The sequence below is a fragment of the Musa acuminata genome, chromosome BXJ3-4 (genome assembly GCF_036884655.1).
Source record: "Musa acuminata AAA Group cultivar baxijiao chromosome BXJ3-4, Cavendish_Baxijiao_AAA, whole genome shotgun sequence".
Lineage (NCBI taxonomy): Eukaryota > Viridiplantae > Streptophyta > Magnoliopsida > Zingiberales > Musaceae > Musa > Musa acuminata.
This window is the reverse complement of record NC_088352.1, coordinates 20,953,927-20,980,472: the sequence shown is the minus strand read 5'-3', so window position 1 is coordinate 20,980,472 and position 26,546 is coordinate 20,953,927. Positions and strand designations below refer to the sequence as shown.

General features: G+C 48.3%; 2 protein-coding genes and 1 pseudogene across 2 annotated transcripts; 2 read left to right on the top strand and 1 right to left on the bottom strand.

Moving 5' to 3' along the window:
- Positions 1-356: 356 nt before the first annotated feature.
- On the top strand, positions 357-1,835 carry LOC135636368 (UDP-glycosyltransferase 73D1-like). Its single transcript, XM_065148056.1, has one exon. The coding sequence runs from the start codon at positions 357-359 to the stop codon at positions 1,833-1,835; it is 1,479 nt and encodes a 492-aa protein (XP_065004128.1).
- A 249-nt stretch (positions 1,836-2,084) lies between these two features.
- LOC135636648 (uncharacterized) lies at positions 2,085-13,607 on the bottom strand. The gene is made up of 8 exons (XM_065148523.1): positions 13,400-13,607; positions 13,124-13,301; positions 9,858-9,987; positions 9,740-9,768; positions 5,504-8,542; positions 4,251-4,355; positions 3,986-4,160; positions 2,085-2,556 (listed from the first exon to the last, which is right to left on the bottom strand). Exons 3-8 carry the CDS (start codon positions 9,969-9,971, stop codon positions 2,344-2,346), a joined length of 3,675 nt encoding a protein of 1,224 aa, XP_065004595.1. The 5' UTR covers positions 9,972-9,987; positions 13,124-13,301; positions 13,400-13,607; the 3' UTR covers positions 2,085-2,343.
- A 186-nt stretch (positions 13,608-13,793) lies between these two features.
- Positions 13,794-15,310, top strand: LOC135636367 (serine carboxypeptidase-like 34; annotated as a pseudogene).
- Positions 15,311-26,546: the final 11,236 nt, after the last annotated feature.

Sequence of the window (26,546 nt, the reverse complement as noted above, 5' to 3'; positions counted from 1 at the left end):
TAACTACCACCTTTACATCGATCTTGATATCATGTGTTGTGTTCTTTGTCAATACAGTTAATGATATTATGATAAATAAGAATATTTATTTTATTTTCAGAATTATAAGGATCTTAATATAATTTTTTTAAGTATAAAATTTACTATACTATTAGTGTTCGTTCTAATATAATATGTAATTAGCTCGACAATAAACAGATTAAATTAGAGGACGCACGCTAATGGTAAGTGCCACTCGCTTCCGTGATGCATCGATCAAGGAAGCTACTTGGAACTCGTGACCTCGGTCTGTTGTTTGTTTTGCAAGCAGTCTTCGCCGATCCCTTGTGCTCGCCGCACAACGAAGGCAGGCAGCCATGGAGAGCAGCATCGCCGGTCGTCGGGACCTCCACTTTGTTCTGATCCCATGGCTGGGCACGAGCCACACGATTCCCATGATCGACATCGGCCGCTTGCTTGCGGAGCGCGGCGGCGTCACGGTCACCATCGTGATGACGCCGGCCAATGCCGCCCAGCTCAAACCGACCATCGATCACATCGCCACCTCTGGCCTCCCCATCCGCTTCGTCTTCCTCCCCTTCCCCTCCGTGGAGGTGGGCCTACCGGAGGGCTGCGAGAGCATGGACAGCCTGCCTGCCTTCGACATGATGCCGAACCTCTACGACGGATCCAAGCTTCTGCGGCAGCCATTGGAGGAGCTGCTCCGTGAGCAGGCGCTTGCCCCGAGCTGCATCATCTGTGGTGCCTACTACCCGTGGACTCCGGCGGTTGCTCGTGTGCTCGGCATTCCATGCTTCGTCTTCCACGGCTTTGGCTCCTTCGCACTCTTTTGCATGCACAACCTCTACCGTTACAGGCCCCATGAGCGCGCGTCGTCGCCGACCGAGCCCTTCCTGCTCCCGGGCCTGCCATTTCAGTTCGAGATCGCCAGGCAACAACTACCAGTTCATTTCCAGTTGTTGCCTCATTTCATGGAGATGTGCAACGAAGTACGAGAGGGCGAACTCTCCATGGACGGTGTCCTCGTCAACAGTTTCGACGACCTGGAGCCAGGATATGCCGAGCGCTTAGCGGCGGCCTCGGGGAAGAAGGTGTACACCATCGGACCGGTGTCGCTGTGTTATAGATCAGGGAGGTTGGACATGGCTGATAGGGGTAAGAAGCTGTCGGTGGATGCTAGCTGGTGCTTAGATTGGCTTGATTCGATGAAGCCACGGTCCGTGATCTACGTCAGTTTCGGTAGCTTGGGCAGCCTTGCGTCTGAGCAACTGATGGAGCTGGGATACGGTCTGCTCGCCTCGAACAGACCCTTCATCTGGGCCATCAACGGCGTTGAAGCAGTGGAGGAATGGATGCAAGAGAAGCTTGAGAAAGGGGGAGTTGACCCAAAGTGTCTCTTGATCCGGGGGTGGGCGCCGCAGGTGATGATCCTGTCGCACCCGGCGGTGGGTGGTTTCTTGACGCACTGCGGGTGGAACTCGACGCTGGAGAGCGCGAGTGCGGGCGTGCCGATGGCGACATGGCCGCTCGTCGCGGAGCAATTCCTCAACCAGAAGTTGATCGTGGATGCGGTCGGGATCGGAGTCGCGGTCGGCGTCAAGACATCCATGCGGCGGCCGGAACAAGCGGCGGAAGAGGGAACCGCGGTCAAGAGGGAGGAGATTGCGGAGGTTGTGGAGAGGTTAATGGACGGAAGGGAGGAGGGAGAGGAGAGGAGGAGGAGAGCCAAAGAATTCGCCGCGAAGGCAAGCAAAACTGTGGTGACGGGCGGTTCTTCCTATGATAACGTGACACGGTTGATCCAACTCGTAGCAACACAAAGGAGTAGGAGATGAATCACCCAACTTGTTTGCCTTCGCTAGTAATGTAGTCTTGTGTGGGGTATTACACGTACTCTTTGCCTCAGTAATCCTTGTTCTTGGCTAACATTACAGTCTCTCTTCAATGGATTGAAGTATGCAGTATCAATCGCATTTGGTTCATGTCCATTTTATTTCGTGTATGCTGTGGACCAAAACAAACCGACAGATTTCGCATGTACTCAACTGATTGATGGCAAGGAACAGATCAGTTGCAGTCAGAGCTCAGACAACGCAAAACTTACGACAACAATTCACGTTCAAAATCATACATTTCCTGTTCTACATCGGGGGTATGCAAACTCTTACGACAACAATTCACGTTCAAAATCTTGCAATTCCTGTCCTACATCGGGTTCCTGCATACGTCACATTACAAGGAAAAAGAACCCTTTGGGTTAGCACTAAACTATGCTCTAGCATTGTTACAAAACTTCTGAGAAGCTCTGAGATATTATCTTTGGAGAGAAGGATGGACAACCATCTACCAGCTCCGTGACACAAAGAACTCATAGTCCGGATGCCTGTTCGCAGATCTTTGATCGCGCTTATGAACTACTGCCCTTGCCATCACAGATGCAGTTTGCTTGAGTGTCCTCAGCCTCTCCTTCAGTAAGTCGGAGGTGTTGGAAAAATGTGCTTCTTCAGACTGAAAACCCTTCAGATCCATATCCCTTGGCTGAAACCAATTCTCCCCCTGCATTCAGAGAATGCATGCACATTGAGAAACAATGTTGTGGGAACTTACACAAACCATAGCAGACATTGAGAAACATTGTTGTGGGAACTTACACAAACCATAGCAGGTAACACAGTATCACAAATGTGTTTTTCTTTAACAAATAGAAGTACAAATTACTTTGTTAAGCACTGAACTACTCTTCTGTCATGGAAATTTTGGTTCGTTTCTCAAGTTTGAACTAGAACTGCAAATATGGCGATGGATCTTCCTCCAGCCAACCTTACAGATTTCCGGGCAAGTTCCTCCTTGAACTAAAATTTTCTTGTTTGAAGACTTACCATGTATAGAAGATTAATGTCAGATTTATAGTCATCATAATCAAGACCAACCAAAAAGGAGTCTATCTAAATTTTCATGCCAACAGAAAAGCGCAACAATTGAGCAAGGTTTTCCTGGATAGCCAACAATACAGTTAAAACATGGCCAGAGGACAAACAAGGGCTAGAATGCACATTGCAGGTGAAGAATTAGATAGCCAACAATACAGTTAAAACATAAAAAATAAAATATTTTAAAAAAATTGCTGGATCCACTAGCTTCGCTATCCATAGTAGTTTCTTCATCTCGCTCTCCCTGGCCTTTCTGTTCTACGGTTAGTACAATTTTCAGATGAGCTCCCTGCTTCTCATAGAACCCAGAGGGTAAAAGAGCATCTACTCTTTCCCATTTTCAAAATCGCTTACCATTCTCTCTTCTTTTTTATTCATCACAGTCTTTCACCAATTCAACCTCCTCATTTGTCTTGGTCTCTGCACCTTACTATTCTTAATCCAATAAAATCAAATGCTTAATTGTTTTTTACCTCTTCAACATCCCAGTTTTGTCATCATCTCTGCACCTAAACATAGTCAAAGAAAAGAAAGTGCTTATTCTCTTCGGCTAGAATTTTTACTTTTTTGTTTGAATACTAAACCACAGGCAAACAATTAAGTCACTACTATATATTCTATTAGATCCTTATTGGTATTGCATGTGATATATGCATTGCATAAGCTATCGATGGTTCTATTGATGATAAAGTTATTGCTTCTTTGACAAGATCAATATTTTGTGTTTGATGATAACATGGTGGATATGCAGATGCTAATTCAATACCTAAATTTTCTACATTGTGTGCATCCCTTCACCAACAAGAGCAGTTGCCGAAAATAGCAGCAGGAACAAATGAATAAAATAACTTAAAACTACATTGCCTAATGAGGGCAGCTTGAAGCCTCCTCGATCATAGCTAAATATAACAAAGCACAATTAAGCATTGTGCAGTTTGAGGCAGGCCTTCAACCTGACATTTAGTGCAAAAGAATTACCTTAATCTCATTCTGATCTAAAAAGAGTCTTTTGAGTTCAAAACAATAATATTATAAAAAATGCAGAGCAGACGTGCCTTATCCCTGTACGTCTGCAGACCTACAACTGGAGAAACTACATTTGTGAAAGCACCTGGAACACACGCCGAGGCACTTTGATGAACAAAATGACCCAGAGAGTGATATGTCAAAAAAGCAGCATGAAAATTTCCATCAGGTATACGGTATATAGGATACCATGCCACACAGTACCTGAAAGGAAAAGAATACAACTTAATTGTAGAAATCAGTCTGAAAAAGGTTCGATCATTTTGAACCAAAAGAGTATTATAATAAACAAACCAAGAAGCAGGATGAAGGTCATGCAGGTTAAGAGATTCCAGCTTCAAGGGATCTCCAAATATGCGGCTAGCAGGTAATTTATCTCCAGATACCAGTTCCTTGATCCTGAATTAAAAGAGAAAAATAGATATGAGACAAGAAAGGTTAGGCACCTCTAACACAGCTGGTGCAAAACTAGACATGGGATCAACAGGTACAGATCCTGCAGGCAACCTACATGTAAGCCATCTGAACATCGAAAAGATGTTGGAAATTATCAAACTTACAGGTGAATCCACGAAAGGAGAGACATGGTGTGCTTTTCCATTTACTTATATCAGTGAATGAATTACACACATTTCTTTTCAGGAAACTGCTGAATCCTTGGTTCCATTTCCAACATGAGTCGTGGATTATATACTCATGATATAAACTAATTTTCAGGGTAAAAAAGCAGTATAGAAATCTCAGATAATCTCACAGTCGTAACTTTGTAAGTACGCATTTAATAGAACCAGATGAGACAATAACGAAACATCAGACTCTTTTCTCAGTGTTTAGGATATAAAAAAAAATGTAATTCACATTTCCATGGTGAGTCAGGCATCATGAAACAGTTGCATGGTTAGTAAATTTTCTAGTTATCAGCCAAACTTCATGAGGACTTTTATGCACCTTCTTACTGGTATCAAATCTCATCTTCCATGCATTCTGAGCATAAAATAGATGTGATATACCTACTTAGAGAACAACAAGATCAACTGAGAAACACAACTAATGTGTTCCCTATAAACAAGATCAGTTGAATAACATTTTTAACAAGGGACCTGAAAGAACCTTCAGGTTAGAACGCATCAAGTCCTAAAAAGTTTGTGCTCCATTTACTGATTCAATATTTGAATATTTTGAAAAATGATCAAGTTAAAGCAACAATATGGGACTCAATATATCTCTACAACAAAAAGATTAACCAGTTATTAAATAGTTCAAAACCAATTTCAGAATGTCCCACATATGATCTACCTCGACTGGAAAACAAAGCTTTGCTGGAGAAATAATAGGAACATAGGATGATCAGTTTTCTGATTCTCTTTTTGAGATCCTAAAGCATGATGTTGAACAAGTCAGAGATGGTAGGGAGGATGGAAGCATATTAGCAATGCTAACAAAGAAAAAAAGAAGTTCCAAGGAAACATTCAAAAAACAAATACTCTATAAGAAAATTGATCAATTATCGGATGATAAAGAAAATGTTATAAAATATAATGACTTACTTCTCATACAATGGACGTCGCCAAGGAGGCTGGTCAGATTCAAAATATTCAAAAAAAAGCTCCGCATGATCCATGTGAATGCTTTTATCAAAAATCTCCTCTGCAGCAGAAGAAGATGATTCTGATAAGCAAGCATTTGTGTCCTTAAGAGGTTGGGGCAATAACATCGATAAGTTTGGGAAAGAGCCCAAATATTTTTCTCTCTTATCTTCCTCACAAGTTATGGCTGCCTCTCCACTCCTATTGCAATATCTGGCACTCCTGGATTTTCCAAATAATTGAACAGCAGAAAGATAAGGTACAAAATATGCAGTAAACTCAGAACGACCATTATGTTGCCTTCTAGAATTGCAATAATCGTGTGCCCTCACTTCCAACCCAAAGCAGCCAGGCTCTTCATACCACTGCCAAATGCTCTTCAAGGCAATGTTAGGAATCTGATGGCAGCAAAAAGAGTTACTTATTAGTTGTTCTGGAAAACAACTGCTGCAGCCTCTGCTATGTTGTGTTTTTCTAATGACTGGGGAGGCAAGAAAAAGAAATTTCTCGAAGTTAGCACATGGACGGCCAGTTACCAATTGAACAACTTCTGCCATGGTCTGCAATTTGTAGGCATCATTAACAGCTTGTATTATCTTGTCTAATTCAGTTGCAACACTGTTAAATTCCTTGTCTTTCATTTCATTTGTTTGGAAATTGATCTCAGCATGTAGATCAGAAGCTTCAGCTGAACGAGGGCAGCTGCTCAACTTTTTGATCAATTTACTAGCTCCAGGATTTGAGAATTCTCCATCCTTGGAAACAGAAAATAATTTATTCAAACTTGAACCCACCAGTCCATCAGCATTTGGATATGATCGATCAGTAACTGCATCATCCGTGATAGAAACCTTTACAAAATAGCCCGTATCTGAATATACGGAATCTTTTCTCCCCACTGGGACCCACTTCTGTATCAGATTCCCAGCACTGCTTGACAGGCTGCTAGATTCTCGGTACTTTGTAGGACCAACTTCGGAATTACCTTCAATCTGCCTGTGACCAATCTGATTCATTGTTGTTGGAGTTTGGCCAATTTCACTATGAACAGCTGGCAAATCCATAAGACAAACTCCATTGCATGTGTTTCTTGGTGGCGTTGCCTCCTCAGTATGCACATGTATTTCCTTCTCTGGTTCTGGTTGACAACAGTCATCAGTTGGCTTAGCCAAACATCTTTGGGAAAAGCTATTGTTAGGTGATCTAAATCCTATGTTGTGGTCTTTATCAACAGCTGTGAATGATGAATTCCGCAAACATTCTTTTTGCTGAACATGATGCTTCAAGGCTTTGTCCATGTCACTCTTACCAGTATGAGATCCACTAGTATTACATTGATTTGCATGTTTCACAGCTGAACTAGATTTGCTTTTCACACTATTTACTGAGTTTCCAACTGCGGATTTAGATAGAGGTTGAACTGTCTTATGACAATTGGGTGCTGCTTGGCTTGCCTCTATCTTAAATGTATCATCTGGACAAGGGTATCTGTAGGTTGTTCCACACTGTTTTTGCTTTAGCCCAACAAATTTATCAAGTTTCATTTTTGTCTTGGTTTCCTTGGATGAAACCTCACCATGAGGAGACAAAACATTGACATTATTAGGTTTAGAAGCACCTTCCTTCCTTTCAATCTTCTGGACCTTCTGCCATATGGAGTAATTATTATCTTTACCTGTGTGACCATGATTGTTTGCAGTAAAATATCTGTTTGTTCCATTTAAACTACCATTGCCAATAATTCTTCTAGACCTTCTACCTCGCTTTCCAGCTATAACAGGATGGAAGTCATCGTTGCTGCCAGCCTGACTGCTGCAATCAGCTCTTTCAGTACTGCTGCAAGCATCAAGGACATCGTTTGACAAATAGGCATCACTGGTGTAACAGTTATTTGATATGTCAGTATTCACACTACATAAATTTACAGTTGTGTGAGATGAGGATTCATGTTGTATAAGCTCTTTAGAAGGTGAAAATATTTCACCTTCTGAAGAACTCGGTTGACTTTCATCCTTGACAGGTGACCGCATCACAGTGTCATCACTAGAGTTCTCGCCAATATCACTGTTAGAACCATCAAAAGATGAATCGACCACGGAATTATAATTATCCATAGAGATGCTTGAGAAATTATCATGAAAAATGTTGTTTTCTTTAAAAACTACTTCTCTAGTGCTCCCATCAGATGAAAATGGAACCATTACTGCATCTTTAATTGTGCTTGATAAATCCAGATAAGCTGTAGTGTTGCATCTGAATTCATCACGAGCAAATATCTGAGGTGAAGAAACTGGTTCAAAATCATCCATCTCATCGCTGTAAGATGTACATGACAATAAGGTTGTTGAACAGTCAATGAATTCAACATTATTTGCGCTATCATGCTTCTCTACAGTGACATCAGTAAACAACAAATCAGGGGGTGTTGCCTCATCTGACAATTTAATATCTAAAACATGTTTGGCTGAAGAAGATAGACTACTGCTTTCAGATGTTTCAAAAGCAGATGCGCTATAGTTGTTTTCCTCACATTGAACATTTGAGTCAGTCAAAACCTTTCTGGATGCAGTTCGTTTATACTGCTTTCCTTTTTTTTTCCCTTTCTTTCGTGAATTTCTTTTAACTCTCTTGTCCACCTTTGGAATAGCACTGACCAAAAAATCTGACCCAACTGCACTTGGGTTATCACAAACTGAACCAGAAGAATTACCTGATATTAAGCAGCCAGGAAGAGAAGTAGTTGAACTGTCCAGAGAATTGGATAATTTGTTCCTGGTGTCAGACTGGTCCAAACTACTTGCCTCACTGGAAATGCAAGATGAATTTAACATCACAGGATCCTTGAACACATGTGGAGATGGTGGCTTGGAATTTTCCATATTAGAGGAAGATATAGATTCAAAATTCTTTCTACAAAATTCGCCTGGCAAGAGTGAAGGAAAAGGTGACACTTTCCTGGATGCATGAGTGTCAAGGAAAATGATTGTCAATAAAGGCAACCTGACAAGCAATTGTAGAATAGAATCAATAGATGTCACATTCTGAATTAAGAAGGAAAATGCAAAATTAATATATACAGAGAGATAAACATAAAAGGTCAAAATATAGCACAGGCCATTGTCATCTGTTAAAAACAGAAATTACCGAGGTAGGAAGTATAGGATTAGCTGCAAAGAGCAAACCAAATACTAATTACATAACGAACTAGACAGCATTTGAAACATCTGAAAAAGAATTCTAAAAGAACAGAATTACAGGAGAGCAAATGTAGTAAGTTTGTCAACCCAAGTCAACAAGCAACTTATGCACCTGCTGCTTTTTTAGTTTCAGATACAAAGCAAGTGCCAGGTCCTTTAAAAAATTCCTACACCTTCCTAGAGATAACATATCTATGATTTATTGGTTATTATGAATGCATGGTACTGTATTTGACATTTAAAATCTTCAACAAGTGTCTTCGACTTTTCTTTTTAAGGACTCCCGAGTCTTTTAGTCTTTAACATGAGTAAAAGGAATCCTATGACTGGGGAGAGTCCAGCAGAGAGTGAGTGACAGAGGGAGAGAGAGATTTCCTTTCTCTTGTAGATGCCTCATGCAGATAATTGGTCAGCATGGGCCCCGTGCCAATCAGCATAAACTAAATGCATTGCATAAGTGTTATTGGAAAACCTCCACCAACACATCATCCAACATTGACAGCTTATATGCACGAGATGTGCTGATAAATACACCTCAATATGTCAATATGGTAATCCTTAACTAAAATGCAAGCATTTATATTATTTCTTTGTACTTTCTTTGAGTCCTCCAACCGCATACCAAATCCTTTAAACTATGCCTCTCAAGAGGTGATTATCCAGGAAAGACTAGCTATCTAGGGGTTTAAAACATTTTGAATCAAGGAAATTCTTTGTTCCTTCTTGATTGTAATATGACTTTGAATCACGAGGAAAGTTGAGTCCATAGAAATCCACCTAATGCAAGAACGAAATTAATAATTTTATCTAAAATGTAGAAAAATAAATGCCACCCAAACTTTATAAAAAAATGACAAAGCCTTGGTATGACCACTTTGAAAATATCAATAAGAACCAAACACAAATGGGAGAACAAAATTCAACAGAGATCAGAGTGGTCCAACAAACAAAGTCAACATGGCTAACGTGGTAAATAATGTGATGACAAAAGCAAAATTACCTCTGTTCAGAACTCCTAAAGTCGAATTCCTGAAGAAAAATGTGTGCATGCATCGTCAGAAACCTATGACATGAAAAGAAGCATTTAAAACAATATTCCACACAACAAAATCACCAACCTTTGAACAAGACTGGTAATTGTTCTGATCTATTGATCTCCTAAAGGTACTACAGATTCTCCTGTCTGCAGACTTTTTGAAGATACTGTCTGTCCTCCCATGTTCATAGGGCATTGTCAATCGTGCCTGTCTATACACAAAGAGATTAACTAAATGCACAGAAACCAATAAGCAATGTCACTTAACTAAAACAGCAGAAAAGGTCAACAAAATATCTAAGATCACAAGCACACAATGGAGGAAAATTGAAAAGTTAAATATTCTTTAAGAAAATGTGTATGTTAGGCTATTTGTCAAATTAAGGACATCTCTAAGAAGTTTTAAATTTGAAAAAGAGCAGTACATGATTCTTTTGTATCAAGCAAATTAGATTTTGCCTGCATAGTGCTTCCTTTTGTATTAACTGCTTCTTCATCAATGCTAAAAAAAGACTAGATAATTTAAAAAAATCCAAGAAATTGGATAAACCTGTATTGTATCATTAGTGAGTGCAATTTTATTCAACTATTGCAATGACAGCTTTAGGGTTTTCATTTCAAAATTTTGGCAGCAGAGAATTAAATTTTTGAAAAATAAAATCAATTAACCAATAGTTACTTGAATTTGTGTTCCTTCTGTATTTTGATTGCGATTTAACAGCTTGGACCTCCAAAGTGAACCTACATACTTGGGATGTCATGCAAACAAGAATATTATTAACATGATAGGACAAAATGAAAAATTCAAATGTAAAAACTATTTTGGGAAAAAGATTAGTAAAAAAAGTGAAAACAATTCTATAGTCTACGAAGTAGGTTTTTACTGACTATAGGAACATATTGATGCAGTATACAAGACATATTTGTATATGGTTTAGTAAGTTCTAAATAATATTGCTACAACTGGAGAGGTTTCCAATGCACTGCATTTCAATTGACAAAACAAACTTCTTCATGGTATCCCAAATCAAAGTGCATGAAAGATAATTCTTCCATAAAACAGCCAACAATTTGCTCAAATATACAGAAGATAAGGCCATTATGATTGTTATCATTAAGTCTCCTAGAAAATACATGTAAATTATCACTAAATTACTAATAAAAGAAGATGCCATGAGATTCGAAAAAGTTGTTTACTCTTCAATGAAACCAATATTTCCAGTTAACCCATGCAAAAATTCTCATGATAATCTCATGCTATTATCACTAAATTTCTAATAAAAGAAGATGCCACAAGACTTGAAAAAGTTGTTTACTCTTCAATGAAACCAATATTTCCAGTTAACCCATGCAAAAATTCTCATGATAATCTCATGCTATTATCACTAAATTTCTAATAAAAGAAGATGCCACAAGACTTGAAAAAGTTGTTTACTCTTCAATGAAACCAATATTTCCAGTTAACCCATGCAAAAATTTCTCATGATAATCTCGTGCTAATTGCCACAAGGCACATACCCTTCTCTTTGACATGCAATAAACAGACAACGATCAACCAAACATGCATACAAATAAAGATGCACCATCAGCATGAATCATAAACCCTGGAAACAGCTTATCATGCCCATTCTCAAGCTACATAGGATGTCATGGAAAGGAAAATTAAGCTACATTTTACAATAATAAGTTCCTTCTTTTTCAGGTAAAATCACAGTCCATCAAGACCGCAATTTAGCATGAACTTCATTTTAGGGATAAAAAAAAAAGACCCAAAAATGAAAGTAGTACTGAAAGCAAAGGCCTATAGGAAAAGACAAAAAAGCAGCTCAACTCATCCATAATTTTCCAAGGTTAAACGATGTTACTGCCATTATCATACTCCAAGATCAGAAGGATACTGAGTAATATTGACTTATGATGAAATGCCAGGATATGTATACTCAAATTCCATATGTACAACTCCACGTTGAACCATTCAGATCATCACCATATAATATAAAATTATAGAAAGAATAAACCGGTTAACAAATAATCAGTAATGAGTGTACTGGTCTGATTGGTCGATTGTGTAGATCTTAAAAAGGTAGAAAATATTCAATTGCAATTCAACTGTTAAAAGCAAGGTTTGGTCACTAGCACAACCCACCCTGATCCTAGTCCTGTGAAATACTTGCCTATGCCATTCCACAAGGCTGTGCTAGCCAACACATTAAATTCTCCAAAATTATATCACCTTTGCATGCCATTCCAAAGCCCTGTTGGCACTATGTTTATTGATTTGCATAATGATCTTTGATCAAAATTCATGTTTCATCTATTCATAAATAAGTGTTCCACAACAAAGGAAAACCAGCCGAACCCTGGTAAGGAAGCAAAATCAAGTCCAAACTGTCATCTATATTTTAAGATGCATTGTAGAAAATTATACAGGAGAAGAATTGGTCAACATGAGATGAGCTCTTAGGCCAAAAATACAGGGAAATAGAGCATGAAAGAACGGAAATACGAAGCCTGTAGCTGAAAAGAAGACCTAAGTTCCAAAAATCGAATTCCCGACCAAGAACCCATCGGTCACAGTCTTCTTAACAAAGTTCATACATCAGAGGGAAGAAGATGAGGGAAACCAAAATGAAATTCCTGACGTGCAACGATGTTCTTTAAGGAAAGATAGCCAACTATGCCATTAAATACCACACGCAAAACAAACTATTTACACCGCAGAATGAAACCTCCAGAGAACTATCTTCCCCAATTTTTACATACACATGAATTCGGAAAGAACGTCGAATGAAAGAAATCTCAACATTTCAGAAATCTTCGATTGGGAGGAGCGTGCACAACGTCGGAAGCATGACAACAAACTGCAAACTCTAACCACAAAACCCCCACTGCCCTATAGCCAAAGGCACCCGGACCGGCAGAGAAGAAAAAGAAGGCTTAATCGTCCCTCCCACGTAATCACCTCAATCAAAAATCCAGGATTGACGCATAAATTTGAAGAACAGGCAACAGAATTGAAAAGATCGAGATGACTACATACAAAAGAGCGCGATAACAACCACCGACCGGAGAGACTCCACCGCAAGCATGCGCGCGCCGGGCAAAGCAACGCGGCGGATACAAATCATTTCCGATCGAACAAGAAAGAGACGGAAAGGGGAAGATCAAAAAGGAAAGGGATTAGGAAAGGGAAGAAAGACAGCCTGTTTTACTAAGAACAGTAACAATCGGAATCATCGCACTCGATATAGGAGAAGCATTTACTAACTTTAGAGCACGGGAACGCCAGAATCCTCGGGCTGGAGGGAACCCAAATTAATCCAAGACAGAGAGGAGAGGGGACGAGACCTGCGAGCGCATCCGACAGCAGCAATAGCAACGGCGGCGCCGGACTTCCTTGCTCCACCCGTTTCCTCTCTCCTTCCTCCTTCGGCGATCGCGGAAGAGAGAGAGGTGTTCCTCCTCTGGTGCGTGCAGTGTCGTTTTCGCGACCGCGAACTCGAAGCGCAGAGAAGAGGGCGACTGGCTGCGGGTAGGTGAGAGAATAGAAGATATTATCACGAGAAAGGGGGAAGAGAAACCGGGGGGAGGAGATCGAGGGTGCCCGAGGCCGTTAACCACTACCACTGTTGTCATTGGAAGGCGCCGGGACCCATAGCTGGGCTACGCGACCCACCGGATTCCGATCCGGGTATGGGAGTACAGGAAAGAACTCTGGGACGGGGGAGCGCAGGGGAAGCGTGGGGGGAGTGAACGGTCGGATCTCAATGCACAGGTTGATGCGTGCAAGGAAACTGCTTTCTTTCCGTTGCGGCTCCCTCCACCAAGCTATAAGCCCCCCCCCGCAAATGCCGCGTCATGTCATGAGTCACCCAATCGACCCGTTCGATGTGCGCTGCATCGGCGAGGCGCGACAACAAATTGACATGTATTAATCCTAACCGGTTTAATTTAACCCAAATCAAACCGGATAATCACAGGTTCGAGTGTAGGAGTACTTCTTTTTGCATGACGGGAAATGAATCAATCACTCGATAGGATGAAGGAGGTGCGATTTCGGGGAAAGGGGGACGATACGAGCGATGCGGGATCACACGAGAGACGCATCCTCACAAGTTGCGTGAATCGGCCTCTGTTATGATACGAGATGAGAAAAAGAATGCTGGAATGAACCACAAGATCGGCGCCCTTTTGATTGGAGAAGAAGAATATAACAATATTCTTCCCCTCAAAACAGAGAATAAGCTCGTCCACAATCCCCTCCGCAACCAAGATTCTTCCCCTAATCTCTCTCTCTCTCTCTCTCTCTCTCTCTATATATATATATATATATGTATATATATATATATATAAGCTATAAGAAAACCTCAAGAAAAGAAGTGCAGTCAAATCAAACACATTCATTAATCATGGCTGCCTTCGCCTCTAAATCTCACGCACTCTGCGTTTGGGCCACTCGAGAAAGGTCCTGTACGAGGAGGAGGAGGAACAGGAACAGAAGTTTGATCTCGTCAGCCGGCTTCCCGGCAGCCGGAGGTGAGCTTCCGGCAGTACTCAGGGTACGTGACGGTCCACGAGTCCCACGGCAGAGCGCTATTCTACTGGTTCTTGGAAGCCACCCAAGACGTGGAGAAGAAGCCCCTCCTTCTGTGGCTTAATGGAGGTGGGGGAGTCTCTTCTGCCGACTGACGGCGTCGTTGCTCGGACTGATATCGATCGCTGTGTTATGTTCGGGGCCTGGTTGTTCTTCCATCGGCTATTGGAGCGGTGGAGGAGCTCGGCCCGTTCTTGATGCAGAAGGGTGTTCCGGAGCTCGGGCTCAATGAATATTCCTGGAACAAAGGTAAGCAAGCATGCAACAATAGTTCCTAGTAAGGATGCAGAGATTCAAAGTTTGTTCTTTTCTGTGACACTGATCCAAATCACAGAGGCAAATTTGCTGTTCCTCGAGTCTCCGTTTGGCGTTGGATTTTCCTACACGAACACAAGTTCCGACTGCGATAGCGCTGGCGACGAACTCACTGGTAAGTCCGACGATTAACCCTGTCATTGATGACAATATAATCTTTGATCTTCTCACTGCGTTACGGCAATCGACGCGCATGCTTTTCTCTTGAACTGGTTTAAGAGGTTCCCGCAGTTCGAGTCCCACGAGTTCTACATCGCTGGAGAAAGCTACGCAGGTAGAAAACCGCACCATCTTCTTCTCCTCCTACCGTCGATCCTAACGGTTTTGTTTGCTCAGGGCATTATGTTCCACGACTCGCTGAGAACATCTACGAAGCAAACAAGAAGAGCAAGGAGGAAGATCGCATAAACCTTAAAGGATTCATGGTACGAACAATATCTGTTTGTGAATCTCGTGTTGCTGGCACTCGAAACCTTTGCAGATGATGGGGTTTTCTTGTCTCGGTTCAGATCGGGAATGCGGCAATCGATGAGGAAGCGGATTCTGCCGGCTTGGTGGATTACGCATGGTCTCATGCAGCTATCTCTGATGGCCTCTATCATTGCATAAGGAGACTTGCAACTTGATTCATGTTGCGGGAGACAACTGTATGCCGTGGCCTCGGGGTCGACTCGGCTTGGTTCGGGTCTGAATGCGTGGGGATCTGACGCGGCGCTCCTCGGGGCAGCTGGGGTGGTCGGTCACGGTGGTCCGGATGGGATGTAGCGTGGGGGTGAAGCCTCGTCGCGGCGCCTGGAAGATGCGACCTCGCCTTCGTTCTTGCACACAGGTCGGGTCGGAAGCTCGGCCCGACCCCTCCGACGATCAAGTCAGATGATGTGGAAGAGAGTTTTTCCCATGAAGAAGTGTCCTCCCCCTTCGTTTAGAACTCGGGGGTATTTATGGGGTAGTTTAGTGTTACCTGATGTGCTTGCCTGCGGGAGGCAGGATCGTACCTCTGATGGCGTCTGACGTTGCGTGGAGAACCGAATTGCCGCAGGGTATGGGTGAGCTTCGGTCGTCGTCCTCCTCTGCCTCGGTCAAGCGCGCGGGGTCAGACAACGATGAAGTCGTTGTTTGAGAGCGGACGACGTCAGCCCTCCTCCTCAGACAGAGTGGCGCCCAGGTGAGGCCGACGTCGTGACACGTCATGTCGCCATTATTACCCCTATCATATTCCCCCCCCCCGAAAGAAGCTATGCGTCGGTTATTGCCATTGGGGGGGGGGGAGTCCGAGACATGGCTTTGTCCCTTGGTGCTGCAGTAGTCTCTAGCGACATGAGGTCGAGCTCGTCTCGAGTAGGCAAGCGGGAGTATAGAGCCGAGGAGGACGACGCAGGCGGGCTGGCCGCGTAGGCGTGTCTCGGGAACATGGGGCCAAGGAGCATGACGCGGGCGGGCTGGCCGCGCAGGCGTGTCTCAGGGAGCATAAGGCTGAGGAGCACGACACAGGCGGGCTGACCGCGTAGGCGTGTCTCGGGAAGCATAGGGCCGAGGAGCATGGCGCAGGCGGGCTGGCCGCGCAGGTGTGTCTCGGGAACATGGGGCCAAGGAGCACGACGCGGGCGGGCTGGCCGCGCAGGTGTGGTCTCGGGCATTATGCGGCCGAGGAGTACGATGCAGGCGGACAGACAGCGCAAGCATGGTCGCGATGGTCATGCGACCGAGTAGCACGACGTAAGCGGACAAACTGTGCAGGCGTGGTCGCGACGGTCATGCAGCCGAGTAGCACGACGCAGGCGGACAGACCACGCAGGTGTGGTCTCGGGCATTATGCGGCCGAGGAGCGCGGCGTAGGCGGGCTGGCTGCGCAGGTGTGGTCTCGGGCATTATGCAGCCGAGGAGCACGACGCAGGCGGGCAGGCCGCACAGGCGTGTCTCGGGAAGCATAGGGCCGAGGAGCATGGCGCAGGCGGGTTGGTCGCGTAGGCGTGTCTCGGGAACATGGGGCCAAGGAGCACGGCGCGGGTGGGCTGACCGCGCAGGTGTGGTCTCGGGCATTATGCGACCGAGGAGCACGACGCAGGCGGACAGACCGCGCAAGCATGGTCGCGATGGTCATGCGGCCGAGTAGCACGACGCAGGCGAACAGACCGCATAGGCGTGGTCGCGATGGTCATGCGGCCGAGTAGCACGACGCAGGCGGACAGACCGCGCAGGTGTGGTCTCGGGCATTATGTGGCCGAGGAGCACGGCGTAGGCGGGCTGGCCGCGCAGGTGTGGTCGCGACGGTCATGCGACTGGGTAACACGACGCAGGCGGACAGACCGCGCAGGTGTGGTCGCGACGGTCATGCGGCCGAGTAGCATGACACGGTCTGGCGGCCCGAGAAGTCACTTGCTTGCTTAGCGGTAGCGGGAGTTTCCAAAGCTACCGTATTTGATTTCCTTTCTGAGGGGACTGGTTGCTTTTGCCGCACGCTTTCGGGTATTGAGATCGAGGCGTCAGGGCGTTGCCGCTTCAGTGGGGCTGCCACGTTAGGCTCTCATTAAGGCGGGCCGTCTTTTGGCGTTTCTGACGTGATGGTTACGCACGTACGTAGGTGGGCTGCCGCCCATTCTCGGGAGGTGAAGGGGCGCTGGTTTTGGTGGGATATCCTCTTTAAATAGCGAACGCCCAGCTTCGCTTTTATCTTTCGCCGCTGAGTTTTCTTCTTCGAGTCTTGTCGTTCCCTTCCCAGTCTTCTTCCTCGCCTCCCGCGTCGTCTTCCCCCTCCCCGTAGCATCTTCCCGTTAAGGTCAGTCAAAATGTCATCCTCTTCTTCTTCCTCTTCTTCCCCTTCCTACGTAGCTGGGGGGAATGCCCTCCGACATCCCCCGTGGAATCCTCTGACGGGGAAGCAGCGCGGGCCTTGGAGGCCCTGATGTGGCCGCACGACAATGACTCCACCGTGAGTGGGTCACTATTGGGGGGGCTCCGGGAGCGTTACAGCATCCCGAAGAACCATATCCTTAGTGCCCCTGAACCGGGACAGCGGGCAAACGACCCGATCCCGAAGGGTTTCGCGCTGACCCTAGATGCCCTGGAGGCGGGTCTGCATTTTCCCCTCCACCCCCTCATCGTAGCCTGTATCTCTCTCTGGCGAATTTCGTCGTCTCAGGTGGCGCCGAACTCCTGGCGTTACCTAGTGGTATTCCTGGGGGAATGCTACTATGCCAACATCACCCCTGCTCTCAACCTATGCCTCTCCAAAGGTTCGGGGGGTTACTTCCTATCTGCCCGGACGGGCTTTCGAGTCGGGGGGGCTCCTTCCAGTAATAAGGGATGGAAGGGGAGGTTTTTTTACATTAGTTGCGCGAAGGACTGGGGTTTTGGGGTTCGGTGGTCTGCGAGGGCGGTCGACAACACCACCCCAAGCTTGAGCGAAGCAGAGCGCCAAGACCTGGGGAGGCTCAGGGAGATTCTCCCCAGCTCCCAGGCTCTCCGGAGCATGACCGAGCAGTGGCTAGTAGAGGCGGGTCTCAGCCCGATGCCACTGGGTACGTCAGTAACGTTTGGTTCGGGTGTTCGCGTGGTTCATCCTTGGTACTAACTTTTCTTGTCTCTTATAGAAATGGTGAAGCTCCGGTCACTCCTCGGGGGCAACGCGTCGCAAGCTCCTCCTCTAGCACCGCCAGCCGACTCGCGGCCCGGCACGAAGGATGCCCCACTGGAGATCGAGGTCGGGCGCCCTCGGAAGAAAGCGAAGATGGCACCTTCAAAGGGGGCTGAGGTGGGCCCTCGTCGGGGCGAGGCCGGGCCTAGTCGGCGGGAGGCTGGGAAGGGTCCGCACCCTCCCTTTGTTCGTGACCTGTGCCGCTTGCCAACCGGGGACGAGGAGTCGTTCCTAACACAGCTGGTGGGCGAGATCTCGCTCGGGGAAGCCAGTGACCCTCTGGTAGCCCGCTGGGGAGGCCTGTCTCGGGGGGACAGAGTATGGGCCGGAGGGGACGCCTCCGCAGCATTCCTCCGAGGCACACTTCATCCCGACATGGCTCGGGATTTGTACACTTTGCCCTCGGAGGCTCTGCTCAGCAAGTCGGCCAAATCCATGATCTGGGTAAGTACTTCTCTTCTCTTTTCGTTCGGGGCTGTTTGTCTTTTGCTGACCCGTCTTCTCTTTTACAGGGCCTTCATTATGCGACGGCCCTGATGGACAGGGTGCGTGACGCCGGCCGGGTCATCGGGGGCCTTATTAGCCGTAACGCCGAGCTCCACCGCCAAGTAGAGGAGGTCCGAGCCGGGGCCAGTCCAAAGGCGGTGGCGACCGCCGAGAAGCACGCGACAGAATCTGAGGTGGAGGCGGCTCACCTCAGGTCGGAGCTCGAGGCTTCTAAGAAGTCGAACAAGGAGCTCCAGAAAACAATAAGGGTGGAGCGGGCCGAGCTCCGCCTGTTGAAGATGGAGGCGGGTGTCCTCAGCAAGAGGCTGGAGGAAGCGAAGGCCGAGGCGAGAGCGGCCTCGGAAGCGCTGGCAGAAGAGGCCCGTCTTCGACCCGTCAGGGAGGGGGAGCTCCTTGAGGTGTATAAAAAGTCTGAGGGGTTCGAACTCGGGCTAACGCGGACAGGGCGGGTGTCCTTCAAATATGGATACCGAATCGCCACGTCCCGCTTTCGCGCTCGTCACCCCGGCCTCGAGGTGGAGGAGGATCCCTTCACTTCTCACCCCGAGGATCTGGAGATTGATATGCCTGAGGACGTCCCCTTTAACGACCGCCTGGATGCTCCATTGTAATAAGGAAGGGTCCTGTATTTTTTGGTTTCTAAGGTGCTAGTCAATTCTGTAAGTCGGAGTCGAGTCCTGTAAGTTGAGTCCTGTAAGTGGGTTTTTTTTTGGTAAGTTCTGAGAGATCTTTGGTTAATATTTTCCTTTGTTTTTTTGCCGAAAACATGGAACGACCAGAACCATGACCTTTGGTAAGTTCTGGTAAGTGGGTTTTTTCTTGAATAAAAGAAAACTTTTTCTCCTCTCGTGTGTCGCTTTCTTCTTCTTTCCTTTGGGCAAAAAATTTCTTCTCCTTTAGACGAAAATTTTGAAGGTTCTGGTCGTTCCATGTTTTCGGCAAAAAACAAAGGAAAACTTTTCTTCTCGTGGCTTGCCCGACTTCTTCCTCTTCCTTTGGACGGAGACATCTTCCCTCAGATGAAAAACTTCATTTAAACGAAAAACCTCTTAAGGTTCTAGACGTTCCATGTTCTCGGCAAAGGAGAACCGTCCATTGTCGCGAGCCGGTATGTACCCGGTCGGATCACCTCGATGACCCGATAAGGTCCTTCCTATTTGGGGGCCAGCTTCCCCCTTGCTCGGGTCAGGTCGCTGACCTCGGTCTTTCGTAGGACTAGGTCGTTTAACTTAATTGGTCGGGGTCGTACCTTCTTGTTGTAGACCCTTGCGACGACCCTTTTATAAGAGAGGGCCTTCACGTGTGCGTCGGCGCATCGCTCCTCGAGCACGTCGAGGCTGGCTCAAAGTCCTTCGTTCGAGACTTTCTCGTCATAGCCTCCTGTCCGAAGGGTGGCAATAGCTACCTCGGGCGGCAGGACAGCTTTGGTTTCGAATGCGAGGCTGTAAGGGGACTCTCCAGTCGCGGTCTTGGGGGTGGTGCGTAGCGACCATAAGACTCTCGGGGGTTCGTCCGTCCAGGCCGATCGGGCTGCGGACACTCTTCTTTTGAGCCCGTCTAGAATGAACCGATTGGTTACCTCCGCAAGCCCGTTCGTCTGAGGGTAGGCCACCGAGCTAAACCTTAGCTGGATGCCGTGGCTAGCACAGAACTCCCGGAACCTTTTACCAGTGAACTGAGGCCCGTTATCTGTAATGATGGTTTTGGGCAAGCCGAACCGAGTCACCAGGTTCCTCCATACGAACTTTTCTATTTGCCGCTCCGTGATTGTCGCTAGTGGTTCTACCTCGACCCACTTTGTGAAATAATCCACACCCACGACGATGTATTTTCGCTGCCCCGAGGCTGGGGGGAAAGGGCCGAGGAGGTCCAAACCCCATTGCGCGAATGGCCATGCGTAGTCGATGGGGGCGAGCGAGACCGCGGGCTGCCGGGGTGTGCGGGCGTGTTCTTGGCACGAACTACACCGTTGCACGTGGGCCTTCGCGTCCCAGCACATGGTCGGCCAGTAGTAGCCTTGGCGAAGTATTTTGTGTGCTAGGGTTCGCCCGCCAATGTGTTCCCCGCAGACTCCCTCATGGACCTCAGCTAGAACTGTCTAAGCTTCGTCGGGCTCCAAGCACCGTAGGAGGGGGTATGTGAAAGACCGCTTGTAGAGCCGTCCACCCACCTTGGTATACCACGCATGCGTGCGACGCAGGCGTCGGGCCGTCGCTTTGTCGGGCATAAGAGTCCCGTCCCATTTGAAGCGCAGCAATTCTTGTACCCAAGTGGTAGGTGCGCCACCCGAGGTTACCGTTGCGATTTCGATGGCACGAGCAGGCAGCTCCTCGACCTCGAACCCGACTTCGGGGGCTGGCTTTGATGCTAGTTTAGATAGCGCGTCGGCTCACTCGTTTTCTCCCCTCGGGACGTTAGATAATGTAAAATGAGGGAACTTGGCGGTCATGTTTCTTACCTGTGCCAGGTACTTCGCCATGGTCGGGTCCTGGGCCTCGTATCCCCCGCTTAGTTGCTCGGCTATCAACTGCGAGTCGGTGAGGACGTGGATGGCGACCACCTGCATTTCGAGGGCCAACCTGAGTCCTGCTAGGAGCACCTCGTATTCCGCCTCGTTGTTAGTGGCCTGGAACCCGAAGCGGAGGGAACGCTCGAACGACCGCCCGTCGGGGGCTTGCAACAGCAGCCCCGTGCCGATGCCTTTTGAGTTGGCCAATCCGTCGACGTGCAGGACCCAGGCCTCGGGAGGTAGTTCGAGACCTTCGTCCCCGATCTGGGTTAATTCTGCGATGAAGTCAACCACGGACTGGGCTTTGATAGCGATCCTGGGCACGTATTGTATGTCATGCTCGCCGAGCTCCACCGCCCATTTGAGAAGACGTCCTGCAACATCAAATTTAGACAAGATCTGCCGAAGCGGCTGGTCAGTAATGACCTCCACTGGATGAGACTAGAAGTAGGGGCGTAGCTTTCGGGCGGATAGCACGAGCGCAAGTGCCAGCTTCTCGATCGGTGGGTATCATTCCTCGGGCCCGTTCAGGACGTGGCTGACATAGTAGACTGGAAGCTGTTCGCCGGAATTTTCCTTGACCAGGACGGAACTGACTGCGTGCTGGGTGGCAGCCAGGTAGATGCCTAGCTTCTCCCCAGGAGAGACTGAGGCAAGTCAGGGGAGGTTGGCCAAGTGTTGCTTCATTTGCTTGAGGGATTCCTCGCATTCTGCCATCCATTGAAAATTTTTCGGGTTCTTCAATGCTCTGAAGAAGGGGAGGCAGCGATCACCTGATCGGGCAAGGAAACAGGACATGGCAACAAGCCTCCCGTTAAGGCGTTGTAGGTCTTTGATCGTCCGAGGTGACTACATATTGATGATCGCTTGGACTTTCTCTGGGTTGGCGTCAATTCCCCTTTCGTGTATAATGAACCCAAGGAACTTCCCCGAGGTGACGCCGAAGGCACACTTTGCGGGGTTGAGTCGCATGCCGAACTTGCGTAGCGTGGTGAATGCCTCGGCCATATCGACAGGGTGAGCTCCTGCTTCTTGGCTTTTCATAATCATGTCGTCGACGTAAACTTCCATGTTCCGCCCGATCTGGTGGGCGAACATCTTGTTCACAGTTCTCTGGTACGTACCCCCGGCGTTCTTCAATCCGAAGGGCATGACCTTATAAAAGTAAACCCCTTGATCGGTGAGAAAGGCCGTATGCTCTTGATCTTCGGGTGCCATTCTGATCTGGTTATATCTTGAGAAGGCGTCCATAAATGAGAGGCGGGCGTGTTCGGCCGTAGCGTCGACCAACTGGTCGACCTTTGGAAGGGGATAGCAGTCCTTCGGGCATGCATTGTTGAGACTGGTGTAATCAACGCACATCCTCCAGCTTCCATTAGCTTTCTTGACGAGGACTACATTGGATAGCCACCGCGGGTATCTGGCTTCTTCTATGAAGCCTGCCTCTAGGAGTCGACCCACTTCTTCTCGTACGACCAACTGCCGATCGGGGGCTTGCCGTCTGGGTTTTTGCTTTACCGGGCGAGCGTCGGGTGAAATACTGAGGTGATGCTGCGCGACCTCCGGGTCGACACCCGTCATGTCAGATGGCGACCAGGCGAAGACGTCAGCATTCTTCTGTAGGAGGCCGACGAGCTGTCTTCGTTCTTGCTCGGGTAGCTCTGACCCGATCTTAACCGTTTGCTCCGGCCGATCCTCTAGTAGTGGCACGTCGATGGTGGCTCCCCTCGGCTCAGGATGGGGGGCTGGCGTCTTCGTCTCCCGGGGGTCCGCCAACGGTGGTTCGACCCTGGCCTTCTTGTGTAATGAAACGACGGTCAGGTAGCAGCGCTTGGATTCTCGGGGACTTCCCGCGACCTCTCCGGTCCCGGCGTGGGTCGGGAACTTCACAGTCTGGTAGTAGGTTGAGACGATGGCTCTGGTTTTGTTGAGGGTCGGTCGGCCGAGAATGGCGTTGTATGCAGCGGGGAGGTCGATTACCAAGAAGGTGGTCATCACTGTCTTCGACCTCGGCGGGGCTCCTAGGGTCAAGGGTAGAGTGATCGCCCCTAGCGGCGAGATTGATTCACCGGTGAATCCGGTGAGTGCCGAGAACATCGGCTTCATGTTATCTCCGGACAAGCCGAGCTTTTGGAAGGCGTCAAAGTAGAGTATGTCGGCCGAGCTCCCGGTATCGACCATGATCCTTCTTACTTGTGCATTGGCTATTCTGGCCGATATCATGAGCGCATCGTCATGTTCGGTTTGTTCGGATGTCCCGGCAGGGAAGCTGACATTAGGCTCGGGCTCGTGCCCGGGAGCTTCGGCCGGAGCGGCTCTGGCGTACGCCTTTCTTCTGGTCATGGAATCCCCACCAGACGCGGGGCCGCTAGCTATTACGTCGATGTGTCGTTCGATGGGACCCTCCGGGCGCGGTGAGGGTTCCTTGTCCGGTCGGAGGTACTGGCCGAGGTGTCCCCTACGAATGAGCTCCTCGATCTGCCTTTTTAGCTCCCGACACTGTTCAGTGTCGTGTCCATGTTGTCGGTGGAAGCGGCAGTACTTTGATTGGTCCGCCAGCGCCCGCGGACTCCTCATCGGGTAAGGTTCTTTGAGCAGTCCCTTTTCCCTTATGTGGAGGAATATTTCCGTTCGGGTCGAGTTCAAGGCTGGGAGAGGGGGCCTCGATGTCGGCGGGTCGGATCTGTCCAACCTACGCCGAGATGCAACGGGTTGCTGCTGCCGGGGCGGCTCCGGCTTGATCCTCTTGTGTACCTCGCGTCTCCCGGCCATCCACGTCTCTGCGGCGACGAACTGGCTCGCCCGTTGGAGCATCTCGGGTACTATCGTGGGAGGTCGCTACGCTAGAGACCAGAAGAACCTGGAGGGCCACAGGCCTATCATGAATGCTTGCATCCATAGAGAAGGGTGAGCATCCGAGAGCCCTCAGATCTGCGTCGTAAAACGGTTCACGAAGTGGGAGAGGGGCTCGTCCTCCCTTTGGTTGAGTCCGAGGAGCAACGCCACGGACGGCTTCGGACAGGCGTAGGCGAGGAAGTTGAGCTCGAAGTCTCGGGCGAGCTGATCGAAGGAAGAGATGGTCCCGGTCTTCAGGTCGCTGTACCATGCATGGGCCGGTCCCCTCAAGGTCATTGGGAACGCCCTACACATCAAGGCGTCAGAAGTCCCATATCCATTTGGGCGCGAAACGCGGGGTCAGTGGCGTCGTCATAGGCGTCTAGGGATGGGAGCCGGAAGTGTGGTGGAATCACTTGATCTTTATATTTCGGGTGTGAACGGGGACCCTTAGTATCCGTCCGCTCCGAGCTCCCCCTTTGACCTGCGAACCTCCTGCTGTACTTCGTTGAGGCGTTGATTGAAGAGGCGCAACTGGGCTCGCAGGGCGTTCGTCGAGTCAGCGGATGGCACCTCGAGCTCCGGGCGACTCGACGTGCCTTCGGCCTCTCGGTCCCCGAGCTGGGCTGTTTGGTTTCGAGGCGAAATAGGGCGCTCGGGGAGTGGCGTGTGCATCCAAGCGGGGGGCTCACGCTGTTGCAAAGGCTGGGTTGCATGTGGGGGCGTCGGTTGGGAGACAAGCGGGATGATAGTATGCACCACGCCCGCCAATGCTTGGACTTGGTGAGCGAGATCGTGGAATGCTTCGGGCGAAACAGGCGGCGGGCCGACGGGGGCATCGGGTGGCGACAGACTCGGGTCATTGAACAGCCGGCAGTAGTGCTCCGACGTCATGGCGGGGCGTTCGTCTCGGAGTTCATCGCGCGGGGGGTGATCTTCTGGGGTGCTGACCGGATGCGACCCCATGGCTGCGGGTTCGCCAGAGTGGATCTGCTGATCGTTCGACATTCGGGGGCCCTCTTTCTAGCGCAAAAAATGTTGCGGGAAACAACTGTATGCCGTGGCCTCGGGGCCGACTCGGCTTGGTTTGGGTCCGAATGCGCGGGGATCCGGCGCGGCGCTCCTCGAGGCAGCTGGGGTGGCCGGTCATGGTGGTCTGGATGGGATGTAGCGTGGGGGTGAAGCCTCGCCGCGGCGCCTGGAAGGTGCAACCTCGCCTTCGTTCCTGCACACAGGTCGGGTCGGAAGCTCGGCCCGACCCCTCCGACGATCAAGTCAGATGATGTGGAAGGGAGTTTTTCCCGTGAAGAAGTGTCCTCCCCCTTCGTTTAGAACTCGGGGGTATTTATGTGGTAGTTTAGTGTTACCTGATATGCCTGCCTGTGGGAGGCAGGATCGTACCTCTGATGGCGTCTGACGTTGCTATTGACATTGCGTGGAGAACCGAACTGCCGCAGGGTACGGGCGAGCTTCGGTCGTCGTCCTCCTCTGCCTCGGTCAAGCGCACGGGGTCAGACAACGACTTCATCGTTGTCTGAGAGTGGACGACGTCAGCGCATGTCGAGTCAACATTATTGCCCTCCTCCTCGGACAGAGTGGCGCCCAAGTGAGGCCGACGTCATGACACGTCATGTCGCCATTATTACCCCTATCAATTCCTGTGATCTTTTGCTGGATATGCTATACGAAACCTACAGTGTCAACTTCATCTACGACATATATGCGCTTGTATATCTGTATAAATACGGAGAACATCTCAATGAGAAATATAGCTTCTTCTATAATTTCTATCTTCTTTCTTATTTGTTTAATTCTTTACAGTGCTGCTTGCCTAGAGCAAGCTCTCTTATCGTTGTCCGACGCTGACGCTGACGCTGCCACTTTGTGTTGGTACCTCTAGTATTGTAGACACTAGTGCTTCTTCCCTCACTGAAGCTACTGCTCCATCCTCGCCATCATCCTCGCTAGCAATAGCAAACCACCTCTCTGCCATCGCTATTGATCCGATCTCCAGATCTAATTCCGCTAAGACTCTACCGTTGACCACCGAATCACTACTGATAGATCTCCCCATCGTAGCCCTTGTTCATGCCAGAATTCCCTTATTTCACTGGTATGCTCGGTGGCCTGTTCTCTTCATTGTCAACCAAATCGTAGCTTCATTCACCGCTGCCAGTGTTCTCCTACCAAAGATGACGACTTTTCTTTGAGGCCGCCTATCATTTCCTATGCCTCAGCGCACCTCCAACAACATTAATCTGAAGCAACAAAGGCATTCTTCCTCTCTGTGGCACATCTTCTGCTTCTTCCTCTCTACGCTGGTTCCTGCAGACCGATGGAGCAACGACCAATTCTTCATAGTCATCCTCACTCTAGT